The 16,542-nt window shown below is 48.9% G+C and overlaps 1 protein-coding gene across 2 annotated transcripts in view; it reads left to right on the top strand.

Annotated features, from left to right (window-relative positions):
• The first annotated feature begins 5,797 nt into the window (after positions 1–5,797).
• CELF5 (CUGBP Elav-like family member 5) overlaps positions 5,798–16,542 on the top strand; it is a 79,404-nt gene continuing 68,659 nt past the window's right edge. For both annotated transcript variants that reach the window (XM_083594691.1, XM_083594690.1), the window contains exon 1: positions 5,798–6,132. In XM_083594691.1, the coding sequence (XP_083450817.1) occupies positions 5,874–6,132 (259 nt within the window). In that variant the 5' untranslated portion in view covers positions 5,798–5,873. The remainder of the gene's footprint in view (positions 6,133–16,542) is intronic.

Raw genomic sequence — 16,542 nt, 5'->3', positions numbered from 1 at the left:
AGTCCAGCCCCCTGTGATGCAGGAATATGCAGCTGTCTCATACGGGGATCAAACCTGTAACCGTGGCATTATCAGCAGCACGCTTTAACCAAATCCAGGCTGAGGTCCACTTTTCCACATGCTCACTTCTGACTTCTACTTAATAGCTTCTTCTTTGGCAATCATTCATAGCCAAATGGCGTTTATTGACCTGACCAAGGCCTTTGACACTGTAAATCGTACTGCCCTGTCGACTGTCCTCTTGAAAATCGGACAAATTTGTGAACATCCTTCGGCTCCTCCGCAGTAATACGACAGCAACACTCGCGGGTAACAAGGGCTTTCAAAGTGAACCATTCACGGTGGGATCAGGCGTTAACACATCCCTGTTTATCGCCCCGACTTAACAGCACCAATAAGCCACGTTACTAATCCTAGGGTGGCAATGCGCAGTGTTGCCTTAGCTTTACCACTAATGGAAAACCAGCGAGGAACTTCCCCTTGACTCAACCCTGTTTTGAGTTTGGAGTGAGGATGGTGTCTCTGCTCCTCACGTTTCCTGCAGTCAGACTTTTGCTGTTGCCGCCAGGGGCCCCTGGAGCTGCCAAGATGGCAACCACTGGGCCACCCGGGTACAGAGTTCTGCATTTTAATCCCCAGCATGTTTCCATTCTGAGAGAAGTCTGGAAACCCATAGAAGCAGACTAGAAAGTGAACATGCATTTTCCTCACCATAATTGATTTCCACGGGAGCCCCGGTGTAAAAACAACAAAACATTATAGCATAGAATACAAAATAAGCTATACATAGCGGGGAAGCTCAGTTCCGTTGGGAGCTTTGTTCAAAGAGGCAGGTTCCTGTCATTTCTGTGAAAACTCCGTTGAAAAAGATAGCTTATTTCTAAGTTGGGAGACAGTTCAGAAGGCTTGGTGTTCTTTTTGCATCAAATCCATAAAATTGCCTTTCCCCCACTCCACAAGCGCACATAGAAATTTGCCTTCCGTGTCTCCTGCGTTCACGCAACATTCATAAATGGCCAGCCACATTTAATACTTAGGAAAGCTTGCACCAACATTCCTATAATAAAAGAGAACAGGTCTGTACAGTAGAAGGTTGCCAGCCTATTGCAAATCCCCTTCCCATTAGCAAATTGGATGTAGAACAGTGTATATAAACTTCTGCCCTTTAAATAAGGGGTTTATTTTGCATCAAATTTTGTTAATGGACAGGAAAGTATTTTAAATGGTGGGCTGGGTTTTGTTTTTTGAGTCACTAAAACAAGCAAGACAGCGAAGCTTTCCTGGTGTCCAGAATTACCATTGTGTTGATGCTCAGTGGTGTGTAGTGGAAGGGGAATAATTCATAAATTGTACATGCTGCTTGACTGTAAAAAGAATAAGATTTTTAAAAAAGAGTTGCAAGTGACCCCCCAAGGGTCATCTAGTACAACCCCCAGCAATGCCAGAGTCCAGCTCACAGCCATCAAACCACCAGCCTTCTGGTTAACAGCTGGATGCACTGACCCATTGCTCCATTTTAGGTTGACTATGCCCTGAGCTCAGCGGCTGCAGGACACATGCTTGGCATGCAGAAGGTCCCAGGTTCTGTCCTCAGCGTCTCCAGGCAGGGCTAAGGACTGCCCCATACCTGAAACCTTTGGAGACCTGTTACCTGTCAGTGGAGAGGTAACCTTGAGCCAGACAGATCAAAGGCCTGCCTCAGGGTAAATTGATCAAAATGATGAGGACTAGACGCTTGCGTTCTTTTTAAGAGGAGGGCCGTGCCTGCTTGGTATACGGAAAGTGCCAGTTTCAGTCTGCTATAAAGGCAAAGGGACCCCTGACCATTAGGTCCAGTCGTGGCCGACTCTGGGGTTGCGGTGCTTATCTCGCTTTACTGGCCGAGGGAGCTGGTGTACAGCTTCCTGGTCATGTGGCCAGCATGACTACTCCGCTTGTGGTGAACCAGAGCAGCGCACGGAAACGCCGTTTACCTTCCCGCCAGAGTGGTACTTATCTATCTACTTGCACTTCGACATGCTTTCGAACTGCTAGGTTGGCAGGAGCAGGGAATGAGCAACGGGAGCTCACCCCGTCATGGAGATTCGAACTGCCCACCTTCTGATCGGCAAGCCCAAGAGGCTCAGTGGTTTAGACCACAGCGCCACCTGCGTCCCATTCAGTCTCATATAGTCAATGGCAATTGAGGAGGGGTCGTCGCTCCCCAAACTCCAGATGCAAGGGAGGGCAGGATTCCTATCCCCCTTTAACAGATGTGCAGAGAGGACTGGAGGCAGTTCCAGCCAAACTGCATCTTGCCATGAAGGTTTTCTTCTTGTTGTTTAGTCGTGTCCCGCTCTTCGTGACCCCCTGGACCAGAGCACGCCAGGCCCTCCTGTCTTCCACTGCCTCCCACAGTTTGGTCAAACTCATGTTAGTAGCTTCAAGAACACTGTCCCACCATCTCGTCCTCTGTCGTCCCCTTCTCCTTGTGACCTCCACCTTTCCCAACATCAGGGTCTTTTCCAGGGATTCGTCTATTCTCATGAGGTGGCCAAAGTCTTGGAGCCTCAGCTTCAGGATCTGTCCTTCCAGTGAGCACTCAGGGCTGATTTCCTTCAGAATGGAGAGGTTTGATCTTCTTGCAGTCCATGGGACTCTCAAGAGTCTCCTCCAGCACCAGAATTCAAAAGCATCCATTCTTTGGCGATCAGCCTTCTTTATGGTCCAGCTCTCACTTCCACACATCACTACGGGGAAAACCATGGCTTTAACTATACGGTCCTTTGTTGGCAAGGTGATGTCTCTGCTTTTCTTCTTACAGAGCTCTTAATGGCTGAGGGACATTGGGAGCTGCTTTCAGCCCGGGGGGGGCGGGGGCGGGGGGACACATGCCAAGGGTGGGTGGGCAGAGAGAGGCAGAAGTGGGCGGAGCAATGGGTGCCTGTTTTGCATCTGGGTAGGAGGCTAGTTTCTGCACCTACCCAGGGAAACAAGATGGGTTTTCAGAGTTTGGAGACCAGGCAGGCTAAAGTTTTCCAGGAGAGCGCAGGGCACAGACCTGTGAGGGGGCAGATCTTGGGCACACGCCACTGTCAGTGGCTAAGCTGCTGTGACATCACAGAGGGATAGGGATCCCCGACCCTGCAGATGAGGGATAGAACCGGATCCAGAAGCGTCTCCAGGCTACATACTGGAAGGTAAACCCATCCACAAAGGACCTTTGCCAAAATAGGTTCGTATAGTTAAAGTCATGGTTTTCCCGGTAGTAATGTATGGAAGTGAGAGCTGGACCATAAAGAAAGCTGATCGCCGAAGAATTGATGCTTTTGAATTATGGTGCTGGAGGAGACTCTTGAGAGTCCCATGGACTGCAAGAAGATCAAACCTATCCATTCTGAAGGAAATTAGCCCTGAGTGCTCACTGGAAGGACAGATCCCTGGAAAAGACCCTGATGTTGGGAAAGATGGAGGGCCCAAGGAGAAGGGGACGACGGAGGACGAGATGGTTGGACGGTGTTCTCGAAGCTACCAGCATGAGTCTGACCAAACTGCGGGAGGCAGTGGAAGACAGGAGTGCCTGGCGTGCTCTGGTCCATGGGTCACAAAGAGTCGGACACGACTAAACAACAACAACAAACCCATCCACAGTAGGCGACTGACCAGTTCCTCGGACACGGGGGCCACTCGCCTTCAGTGCCTCCCTGTTGCCAGGATGGGGTCAAGCCTAGGAGCCAACTCCTAGGGCTGAGGTTCCTTTGCCCCCCCCAATAAAATATTTAAGGGGGCTTTACCCCCCATTAATGAGCATTGCCATTCAAATGGTGTGCATGCACTGCATCTTGTGATCCATTATGTGTGTGGGGGGAACTTGCCTCCCCCCCCATATTTTATTAAAGTAGGCAGGCAACCCTGGGTTCAAGCTTTGGCACGATGGCGTTTCTCTTCTCCAGGGGAAAGTTTCTGGTAGATCTTCGACAAGGCTGGTGATATAAATTAAAAATTAAAAAATTGTCCAGTAGCACCTTAGAGACCAACTACGTTTGTTCTGTGTATACCCGGAACAAACTTACTTGGTCTCTAAGGTGCTACTGGATAATATTTTTATTTTTAAATTCGACTGCGTCAAACCAACACTGCTACCTACCTGAATCTAGATTCTAGACGACTGGCGATGCGAAACCTGGGAAGAGAGGTATAAAATTGTGTTGCCACGAGGTGGCGCCAGGGCACAGGGTTTGGCTCACCCCCCCAACTGTGCTAACATCCAAGACCTTGCGATGATTCTAGTCCACAATCTTTCTTTCTTTCTTTCTTTCTTTCCAACCTGACTAAATGTAGAAATAGGAGCAGTTCAAAAATTTGAGGAAAGGAACAAATGGTTATCTTACACAGCTGCCGCCGAAAGGAAATTCTTAGTTTCACCCTTGGTGAGTCTTTCCTGCGAACAATTAACCAATTTCTCTCTCTCTCTCTCTCTGTCCTACCCAGGGATTTCCCTGTCTACTGAACAGTGGTTCAACTTGAAGGCAGTCATTATGCCAATCAACGCAGCTATCCAGAAATTCTAAGAGACAAGCTACTTGGAAAATTCACTTTGCGATTTGCTGTGGTAGTGTGAGTGTGAGAGAGGGATGACACAAAACGTGGTTGTGGTTCGCGAATAAATATAACCTCTCCTGAGATTGTGTGCGTGTGTGTGCATGTGCTTGCGGTTCTTTGGAAACAAATCCCAGAAAATAATCACCCTGGGAGGATTTAACAAATGCAAAGAGGCGTTTTGCTAAAAATAAATGTGACTAGTAACCAACAAAGGGGACGCGGGTGGCGCTGTGGGTTAAACCACAGAGCCTAGGACTTGCTGATCGAAAGGTCGGCGGTTCGAATCCCCGCGACAGGGTGAGCTCCCGTCGTACGGTCCCAGCTCCTGCCAACCTAGCAGTCTGAAAGCACATCAAAGTGCAAGGAGATAAATAGGGACCGCTTACCAGCGGGAAGGTAAACGGCGTTCCGTGTGCTGCGCTGGCTTGCCAGATGCAGCTTCGTCACGCTGGCCACGTGACCCGGAAGTGTCTTCGGACAGCGCCGGCTCCCGGCCTCTTGAGCGAGATGAGCGCACAACCCTAGAGTCGGTCACGACTGGCCCTGACGGGCAGGGGTACCTTACCTTACTAGTAACCAACAATGGCTGTTATTGACTTCACAATCCCCGCTTCAGAGAACTGGTGGCCCATGGAGATTTTGCTAGACTCCAGCTCCCGTCAGCCCCTGTCAGCCTGGCTGGTGGTCAGGGATGATGGGAACGGTAGTCAGACAACATTTGGACGGCAACACATCGCCTTTACCCTTTATGTGCGTCTAAAAGTATTTATAACAGAACCTCTGAGGGTAAAGGCAGTCTATTTTGGCAGCTGATGGGGGAGCAAAAAAGCGTGGCGGAGGGTGTGTGTGTGTGTGTGGATCTGTCTACTTTAAGGAACAGGTTCCTGGCTGAATTGCATCCTTTGTTTAATGCAACAAAGCGGTTCTTCAAATTCACCAAACACCTTGTTGCATCCTTCTTGCCCTCCCCTTCCCGGTTCGTTGGGTTAATAATATTTGCCTTTGCATCCCTGTCTAGTTTGGGACATAACCCCCCCGTCCTCCTCCCCCCCCCGTGCCACACTTCCAAGCTCCCAATCCCGCTGCCAGCAGCACCCCGATTTCAAGCTCCCCGAAAGCCCCCGTGCACTTCCCCGGAACGGCCAGGCGGTGTCGCTGCCCAGCAGCTGCTTTTTGTGGTCCTGATGCTGCGCTCGGCAGCATCCTTTCCCCCCTCCAGTGGCATCTTGCGCGCCGCCTTCTTCCTTCTCGCAGCATCCTCCACTGCGCAGCCCGCGCTGGGGGCTCGGGGGATGGCCAGACTGCCGGCGAGCGAGCCCAGGCGGAAGGCGCAATCCCAGCAACCGCCCCGCGCCTCCCCCATGAGCAGCGGCAGCGGCGGCGGCAGCAGCTCCGAGCCCGAGGGCATGAAGGACCTAGATGCTATCAAGCTCTTTGTGGGGCAAATCCCCCGGAACCTCGAGGAGAAGGACCTCAAGCCCCTCTTCGAGCAGTTCGGACAGATCTACGAGCTGACGGTGCTGAAGGACCGGTACACTGGCATGCACAAAGGTGCGCCCTTGTGTTTTTAATCCATCCTTTTCTCTCTCTCCTTCTGTTCCCCGCTCGCCTTTCCTCTCCGCTCCTCTCCCTCGCGCACCCTATTCCCCCCCCCCCGCCTAATCCATCCTGCTCAACCTTTTCTTCCCTTTCTACCAATCTCTCCACCCCCCCCACTACATTCTCCATCCTGTCATTTTCATCCATCCGATCACTTTCTCCCACCCTGCATGCAATATTTCCCTCCATCCATTCTTTTACACCTCCCTCCCTTAAAATAATAATCTTCATTCTATCTGGGCGGGCGGGTGAAGCGGGGGCGGGAAGCGTTTTGCTCATCGTCTCACCCTTGGCTCTCCACATCAAGCCTGTTTCTCTCCCCCCCCCCCTATTTTTTTTGCTGCTCTATAAACCCCTTATATAGTTGTGTTTTATTCCATCTGCTCTTTAATGCCGCCACCCCCCTGCAGGCTTTCTCTTTCTCATTCTGCTCCATTAGCCCCCTCCGTCCCTTTCACCATCCCCCCCCCAATTTCCCTCCCCTTAACCCATCACCAGATCAGCCTCCAAGAGCATCTCACTCTGTTCCCAGGCCCACCGCTAGCCCGAGCTTCAAGGCTGGTGCTGCCATCCTCTCACCTTGTCTTGCCTGGACACCTGTGTGACCCACCTCCTTGCAGGTTAAACTGGGGGTGGGGGTGGGGAGGTGCTCATTCAGGAGCCTTGGAGCCTATATGGCTTCTCTCCCCCCTATCTCCTCCTCTGTGCATTTTCTCTTCCTTTCCTCCTGTTCTTTCCAGACCCCATTCCCAGACACCTCCCCATTTCTCTTCCCACACCCTCCATCCAAACCTCACCCACCACCAGCACCACCACCCCGTCCTAAAAAAAAGCCCATTTTCATATCATTTATGGTGTGTTTCTACCCTTCAGGGACTTCCCCCACCTCCACCCCCCTCTTTCCTCTACTCCCTTTTCATTTTCTGGGAAAAAGGGCTTTTGACAGGAACACTGGGGTGGGGGACATGACTATATATATATATATATATATATATATATGCATGCTATGCTAACCAAAATGGCTCTTGACCGCTATCTCTGAGGCTAGACCCTAAAAGCTGCCTGGAATTGCTTCCCAGCATTTAAACTTCCAGACGAAAGGTCTTGGGTGTCTTTAACATTTCATGGGACACTGGCAGATGCAAACCCATAGTGTGTATGAGAGAGGGGTGGGCTCTGTGTGTGTGTGTGTGTGTGTGTGTGTGTTATATGTGCTTGAAAACAAATATCCCCCCCCCCAAAAAAGGCATTGCGATGGGGCTACGTGTGGACAGCACAGTCAGTGGCGAATCCTGGCCTGTTGCTGCCTTGCGATGTACGGAAGGGCAATGTTTTGTTGCAGATAGTTGAAGGCCTGTGGGCCGAAGCTGGCCCTTATCTCAGGTGGACCCTCCAAGCACGGTTGGAATCACCCCTGACCCTTGACTATCCCATGGGGAGGCTGGGGGGGGGGCTGGGGGGAATCGCAGACCAGCGGCAACCTCTGCAAAGCGGCAGGTTCCCCGCCCCAAACTTTCCAGGGGCGAGACTGAATCACCTTGTTGGTTTGTGTGTTACTTTCAAGAGGCACGCGGTCTTGCGCCTGCACCTGCCTGTGGCCAATTTTTGCGTGACGCGCTTTGCGGCGGGCTTAAGTCGGACTGGAAGGGTTTCCGGAAACCACAGGAAAGGAGTGAGGTCTTGTGGTCAAATCTTGTGGATTTTGCACTGGCCATTGTGAGAACAGGATACTAGTCGTGAGAGCCTCAAGGTCCATAAATAGCAACACCCTAGAGGTCCCGGGCCCTAAGGAAGTCAGATTAGCTTCAGCCAGAGCCAGGGCCTTTTCAACACTGGCCCCGGCTGGTGGAACGCTCTGTCTCATGAGACCAGGGCCCTGCAGGATCTGATTTCTTTCCGCAGGGCCTGTAGGACAGAGTTGTTCCGCCTGGCCTTTGGCTTGGAGCCAATTTGATTCCCTCCCCCTCTTTTTTCTTTTCCTTTCTCCTCCTGCGATAAGGCTACATTTTAATATTTTAATGTTGTATTTTAATTTTGTTTTTAAGTTGTTTTTACTATTGCTTGTTAGCCGCCCTGAGCCCGGCCTTGGCTGGGGAGGGCGGGGTATAAATAAAAATTATTATTATTATTATTAGTCTAGGTTGGCCTGATCCAGCAGGGCCTTCTTCTGTTCTTATGTGGGCCCATCCATATTAGCACTATCTACAATGACTGGTGGGACGCGGGTGGCGCTGTGGGTTAAACCACAGAGCCTAGGGCTTGCCGATCAGAAGGTTGGCGGTTCGAATCCCCGCAATGATGGGGTGAGCTCCCATTGCTCGGTCCCAGCTCCTGCCAACCTAGCAGTTCGAAAGCACAAAGTGCAAGTAGATAAATAGGTACCGCTCCGGCGGGAAGGTAAACAGTGTTTCCGTGTGCTGCTCTGGTTCGCCAGAAGGGGCTTAGTCCTGCTGGCCACATGACCCGGAAGCTGTACGCCGGCTCCCTCGGCCAATAAAGCGAGATGAGCGCTGCAACCCCAGAGTCGGTCACGACTGGACCTAATGGTCAGGGTCCCTTTACCTTTACCTTACAATGAGTGGCAGCAGCTCTCCAGGATGCCTGGGCAGGGGTCTTATTCCAGCCCTACCTGGAGATGCTTGGGATCGAAACTGGGACCTTTTATATGCAAAAAACCTGGTGGTTCTTCCCTTAATAATAATGTAAGCTTCCAGTCCTCATGATGCAGCAGAAACCCTAAAAAATTGGGAGCTGCTTTGTACTGAGTCAGCCCATTGGCCCATCTACCATATTTTCCGCTCTATAAGACGCACCAGACCACAAGACGCACCTAGTTTTTGGAGGAGGAAAACAAGGGAAAAAAAATTCTGAATCTCAGAAGCCAGAACTGCAAGAGGGATCGCTGCGCAGTGAAAGCAGCAATCCCTCTTGCTGTTCTGGCTTCTGGGATAGCTGAGCAGCCTGCATTCGCTCCATAAGACGCACACACATTTCCCCTTACTTTTTAGGAGGGAAAAAGTGAGTCTTATAGAGCAAAAAATACGGTAGCTTGGCCAACAGCATCCCTGTGGGGTTTCAAAGGGAGCCCTGCCTGGTGATGTTGAGAGTTGGACCCGCAAAGCCAACAGGTGCCTTGCCACTGAACTCAACCCCCTTCTCCTTCCCTCCTGGGAGGAAACACAGAATTGTTTAGGTGGCATTGTATGTGGAGGGAAGATTGGAACATGCCGTTTGGTGGAAAGAGAATGCCTCCTGTTCTCTGTTGCCCACGAGAATGTCTAATGGGCTCAAGAGTCAGGAGGGTAGATTTTGGTTGCGTGTTTGGAAGGAATGACTCAATGGTGGCTTTGGCTGGCCACGGGGAGGAACGACTTTGGCAGGAGGAGTTTGATGATGGAGCCGGTGACCCAGTGGGGTGGGTGGTCTCTCGCTCGTGAGAGGTCTTCATCAGGTGGGAGGCTAGACAGCCACTGGTTGGGGGTTCTCAACATTATTACGGTGGTCCCTTGGTTCTCCAACTTAATCCGTTCCGGAAGTCTGTTCCAAAACCAAAGCGTTCCAAAACCAAGGCGCGCTTTCCCATAGAAAGTAATGCAAAGCAGATGAATCCGTTCCAGGCTTTTAAAAACAACCCTTAAAACAGCAATTTGACATGAATTTTACTACTGAACGAGACCATTGCTCCATAAAATGAAAGCAATAATCAATGTACTCTACTGTAAAATAAATAAGACAGTATTGTAGATTAAAAAAAAAAAAATTCTTACCTGCACTGATGTTAGTCATTGTTTGGATGGGGGGCTTTTATCCATTTCCGCAGTCACACAATCAATCAATCAATCAGTAGCTGTACTGGGTTCCGCACAGTCACAAAAACAATTTAACTGAAAAAGCCTCAAAAACAAAAATGCAGAATAAATAGCAAAAACAAAAGCACCAAACTTAATCCATTCTGGAAGTCTGTTTGACTTCCAAAATGTTCGAAAACCGATCGTTTTTTTTTTTGTTTTTTCCCCCCTCCTTACGGCACAAACTGTTATTTATGTGTTGTTTTTACCTGTATGGGCCTATGGCTGTAATAAATGATATTCTATTCTTCTATTCTATGTTCGAAAACCAAGGTGCAGCTTCTGACTGGTGCAGGAGCCTTGAAAACAATAGCCGACGGCCGTATTGGATGTTCGGCTTCCGAAAAACACTCGAAAACTGGAACACTTACTTCCGGGTTTTCGATGTTTGAGAACCAAGGCACCACTGTATGATGATGATGATGATGTCTCAAGCTGTGTGGGGAACGCAATTGTTTGATTCTGCGACCTCACTGGGAGCCCTGAGAGGATCCTACTGAAGAAGAAACATAGAGTCTTCTTCATCCAGGGGCAAACCTTCTATGAAACTAAAGAAGCTTAAGGTTGAGGGCCCCACACGGCTTTAAAAAATTGCTTTTAAAAAATGCATCATGCACATATATGACATTTCCCTAAATTACACCCTCATAGAAGCATGGAAGGGACCACGAGGGTCATCTAGTCCAACTTTCAGCAATGCAGGAATATTTTGCTCAAACCCTTGAGTTCTCCTTCTCTACCAACTGAGCAGACCTCAAAAACTACAAGGCAGAGGGAATTTTTATTGACTCCAGTGGTTTTGGCATGTGAGATAATCCAGTACAACAATTTTAATCAAAATCTGAGATGTGGTAGCTATTTTTTTTTTAAATAAAAAAAGTGGCAATGTGTTGTGGAGCAAACCCACCAAAGAGGATAACAGTAGTCACACAGACCTTGTTGCTGGTTGCATGGGGGTTGCCATGATCGTTTAAGCTTCAGGGTACCCCAAAAATGTAGGTCTGCCAGTATCTCCATCCCCTATGTCAGGGATGGGGAACCTTTGACACCCCCCCCCCAATGTTGATGGTCTATAACTCTCCATCTTACTGGACGTTGGCCAAGCTGGCTGCTGGGAGTCGGGTTCCAAAAACATCCAGAGCTCTGCAGGAACCCCATCTCTCTGCTTTCTCAGGATCCAATGAATTTGTGGAAGACAAGGTCATTGATGGCTCTGCTGTGGCTCCACAGTTGGAGGCAGAGATGCTTTGGATGACCAGTTGCTGGACACAGCAAGAGGGGAGAGTTAATGTTGTGCTCAGGTCCTCCTTGTGGGGGCATCTGGTTGGCCATTGTGAGAACGAGATGGGCCAGTAGAGTGCTCCAAAAGGCATTTTTTATGGGCTTAGGCTCTACATTCTATAGAGTCGATTGCATTCTGCGTAAACAGGCACCGTATTTTTAGCTCTATAAGACGCACCAAACCATAAGACGCACCTAGTTTTTGGAGGAGGAAAACAAGAAAAAAAATATTCTGAATCTCAGAAGCCAGAACAGCAAGAGGGATCGCTGCGCAGTGAAAGCAGCAATCTCTCTTGCTGTTCTGGCTTCTGGGATAGCTGCGCAGCCTGCATTCGCTCCATAAGACGCACACACATTTCCCCTTACTTTTTAGGAGGGGAAAAGTGAGTCTTAAAGAGCAAAAATTACGGTAATTGTATTAAAACACACACTTCTTTTTCTTCTTCTTCTTTGGCGATCCCGCATAGCCTAGTAAGATTGTCTTCCATGAACACGGTCTTAACAGTGAATCCATAAGTGACTGTGGAGGCCAATTCTGGATCCACATGTCCTTCCACAGTGGGTACATAGGTTCAGGATAAGAACAGAAATCGTGCTCCAGCGGCACGGCAGCAGCAGGAGGCCCCATTAGCTAAAGTGGTGCTTCAGGTTAAGAACAGTTTCAGGTTAAGAACGGACCTCCAGAACGAATTAAGTACTTAACCTGAGGTACCACTGTACATTTTTTAAGATTTGCCTTGAGAGAGTCTTTGAACCTCTTTTGTTGACCACCAGCATTACGCTTTCCATTTTTAAGTTTGGAATAGAGTAGTTGCTTTGGCAGATGATAATCAGGCATCCGGACAACATGGCCAGTCCAACGAGGTTGATGCTGAAGAATCATTGCTTCAACACTTGTGATCTTTGCTTCTTCTAGTACATTGGCATTAGTTCGCCTGTCTTCCAAAGTGATATGTAAAAAAACACACACACTCCCTACAGGAGTATGCAATGTTCTCACCAGCCTTAGCCACCTGCATTTCTAAACAAACATTGCTTGAAAAGGCTAGTGATCAGAGACAAATAATCCAGGTTTTAAAATTGCAAATGAGGGCTGAAAAGGCGATTGACCCTTGTTCAGAGGCAGACTTGATAACATCTTCCAGGTGTTTGCTGCTCTCCAGTTTCCAAGAGCCACAAACAGCTGGCCAGGGATGATGGGAACTTCATGTGGCAACATCAGGAGAGTCTCTTGCAAAGCAACCCTGTGGAGTATATGTCTTGGTGGTTTCTGAGAAACGGCATGTGTCTCTGTGTGTGTGTGAGAGAGAGATAAAGAGGAGTTATCCATGCGCACAGCAGCTTCAGAGAATCTCGCCTTATAGGCATTTAATCCACATAATCCATCCAGAACTATATGCATTAAAAAAACAACAACATTCGTAGGGTGTTTTTGCAAAGCGACTTAAGCAAGGAGCGTGAGCCTCTCCCCAAAAGAGCTTTCCGTCTGTGCTGTGCCAGAGGGATGGCTACAGGGTCAGGGGCAGAGACGATGATGGTCATAGGATCACAGAAGTGTAGAGCTGGGTGGGAACCCATGGGCCATCTAGCCCAACCCGCTGCAACAAGGATATATTTTTATTTCCTGCCTCCACCCTAAGGTCCGAGCAATTAAAACGCAAAATCAAAAACAGCCTAAAACAATTTACAATCCGAGCTTAGCATCCAAGGGGGTCTGTAGGGAAGGAGGCGATCTCCTTGGGAATTTGGGGCCTGAGTCATTCAGGGCTTTAAATACTACTGTGAGAACTTTGAATTGGGCCCCGAAATGAACTGGCATTTCTCCTTCTTTTTTTCCAATTTTTAAAATTAAATTTTCCAAAAAAATTTTTTTAAAACAAACAAACAAACAAACAAACATCCTAATTCTAATTAAACCAATCTTGGTAACATTGTTAAGTGACTTCCTCAAATCCCCCTGGTTGGGTAATGAACTTTATTACGGTCACAGACCAGGATAAAAAACAAACAAACATATAAATAAAATAGCAGTTAGGATTTTTTAAGCTGATAAATGTTGGAGCAAATAAGGACAAAGAAACAAGCATAGGATAAAACATCTGAATAAAATACAAGATTAAACACGGATAGTAGATGGATAAAAACTGATAATTAAAACAGATAAAAACTAAAAACAAATAAAAACATGCAGTTGAAACAACTGTAAGAGCATAAGAACTAAAAGACTCGCAGTTAAAACATCTATAAGTGTCCTCTATTTCAGAGGCTTCTAAAAAATAAAAATACTGTAAATAAAAAATCCCCCTGGTTGAATTTCATTATATATCATTTTAACAGTTTTCCAAAATCTATCTTCTCAAAGAAAAATTATCTTGATCACTTAACATCTTTCATTCCTTCTATTCTGGCTTTAAACATCGTAATTCCTATCCTTACATATTTAAATCCTAGGCCAATCTCGTGGGAACTGAATCTCGTATGAAACGAACTGGCATTTCTCTTGGCACACTTCCGGGTCGGAGGAGCACCGGAAATAGCTTGTGCGCATGTGCACGGGCCTCCTCCGACCCGGGTGTGCACCGGAAATAACACTTGCGCATGCGCAAATAACGCTTGCGCATGTGCACAAGCTATTTCCGGTGCTCCTCCGACCCGGAAGTGGGCAGCCGTGCAGCGCAGCACCAGTAAGAGCGGGCGGCGGGGGTTGCCGCCAGCCGGATAAACGAGTCCCTCGGGCTTTATCTGGCCCACGGACTTTAGTTTGGGGACCCCTGCTCTAAGGACGTCCTGCTTAGACTACTGCAATGCTCTGCGTGGGGCTGCCCTTGAAGGCTGTCTTCAGTGCACAGTTGGAGTCAGCCATGCTTCTGAATACCAGTCTCCGGAAACCACAGGAGGGGAGAATGGCCCTTGAGCTCGGATACGTGGGGATCCAGGGCACAGTCCTCCAATGGCTGCGCTCGTTTCTCTCTGGTCGGGGACAGAGGGTGGCGCTTGGGGGGGAATTGTCATCCCGGCACTCCTTGGTGTGTGGAGTGCCTCAGGGTGCGATACTCTCCCCGATGCTTTTCAACATCTTTATGCGCCCCCTCGCCCAGCTTGTCCGCAGTTTTGGGCTGGGCTGCCATCAGTATGCTGACGACACCCAACTCTATCTCTTGATGGATGGCCATCCTGACTCGGCCCCAGACACACTGATCAGATGCTTGGAAGCTGTGGCTGGATGGTTACGTGGGAGCCGGTTGAGGTTAAATCCTTCGAAGACAGAGGTCCTTTGGCTGGGACGGGACAATATGAGATTGAGGGGGCAACTCCCATCTCTTGCGGGGGTGCAATTAGTGCCAGCACCGTCCGTTAAGAGTTTGGGTGTAATCTTCGACACTTCCCTTTCCATGGAGGCGCAGATTGCAGCTATAGCAAAGGTGGCATTTTTTCATCTCTGCCAAGCTAAGCAGTTGGCCCCTTATCTCTCTCGCCCTGACCTAGCCACTGTGATCCATGCGACGGTCACCTCCAGACTGGATTATTGTAACTCGCTCTACATGGGGCTGCCCTTGAGACTGACCCAGAAACTCCAGCGGGTGCAGAATGCCACAGCGAGACTCCTTGCGGGGTCCTCGCTGCGAGATCACATTCACCCGGTGCTATACCAGCTGCACTGGCTCCCGTTGGAGTGCAGGATCAAGTTTAAGGTGCTGGTTTTAACCTTTAAAGCCCTATACGGCCTAGGACCCTCGTACCTACGGGACCACCTCTCCTGGTATGTCCCTCGGAGGACCTTACAGTCTTCAAACAAAAACATCTTGGAGGTCCCGGGCCACAGGGAGGTTAGGCTGGCCTCAACCACAGCCAGGGCCTTTTCGGCTGTGGCCCCGATCTGGTGCAATGCTCTGTCACAAGACTAGGGCCCTGCAGGACTTGACATCTTTCCACAGGGCCTGCAAGACAGAGCTGTTCCGCCAGGCCTTTGGCCAAGGCACAGTCCTTTGGTAATCCTCATAGAACTCTAGCCCAATGGTTGCCATTAATTTGATTCTGAACTGATTCTAGAATGTATTTTAATTAATTGACTGTGCGATTTTATGTACACTGCTATTTTTACCTGTTGTTAGCCGCTCTGAGCCCTGTTTTGGCTAGGGAGGGCGGGATACAAATAAAATTATTATTATAACAATTATTATAATCTGGATTCCTAGGTTCTTAGGGGTATTTGGCCACTGTGAGAACAGGATGCTGGGCCTTTGCAGAACATGGTTGGTGAGAAGGGTAGCCTGGTGGGAGACCATGCCTTGTGTTACCGTATTTTTCGCTCCATAAGACGCACCTGACCGTAAGACGCACCTAGTTTTTAGAGGAGGAAAACAAGAAGAAAAAAATATTCTGAACAAAACAGTGGATGTATGATTTTTGTGGTTCACGCTGTGGCCACAGACATGTGATTTGATGGTGAGTTTGGGGTAGCCCAGTGCAAAAATCCTGAGGATCCATGTGGATCCATGCTTTGTAACCACGTTTTTGCACCATTGCAGCCTCAGGAAACAGCGAGTGCGTGGTTTTTTTGGTGCAGGCTGTAGCCATGGACATGCTATGTGATCTGATGGTGAATTTGGGGTGACCCAATGTAAAAATCCTGAGGATCCATGGGCTTTTACCTCCCCCCTCCTAGGCAGCCTCCTTTTTCGCTAGCCTCCCTTATCCACCTCCCGATCGCTTGCCGATCAACTGTTTCCTTTCAACACTCCCTTCCCTCCTGTTTGCCTTGGTGTCTCTTCCTTAGCTGGAGCAGTTTTTTGCTCCTCCTTTTCTTCTAATTTCTCTCCTCATTGATTTAGTCTCCTCTCCTCTCCTTGCAAGTTTGCTGTCTTTACCTCCCCTCTCCCAGGCAGCCTCCTTTATGGCTAGTGTCCCTTATCTCCCTCCCTGATCGCTTGCCAATTAGTGGCTTTGTTTCAACACCCACTTCCCTCTTTCATTAAAAAAAAAGCCTGATCTGCTTTCTGCCCCTGGGCAATTCGGCGCCAGGGACCACACACTCGCTCCATAAGACACACAGACATTTCCCCTTACTTTTTAGGAAGAAAAAAGTGCGTCTTATGGAGCGAAAAATACGGTATCTGCCAGTTCAAGGCATTCGTACCAGTGTATGAAGTTCTAAATGGCTTGGGACCCAAATATTTTCCCTGTATCCACCGTCTCAGGCCCCATGATAGGCAGAGATGATGATGGGGTCCAG

This window comes from Podarcis filfolensis (assembly GCF_964270895.1).
Source record: "Podarcis filfolensis genome assembly, chromosome: 18".
Classification (NCBI taxonomy): Eukaryota; Metazoa; Chordata; class Lepidosauria; order Squamata; family Lacertidae; genus Podarcis; species Podarcis filfolensis.
Note: the sequence above shows the minus strand (reverse complement) of the source record. Positions and strands in the feature narration are given on the sequence as shown.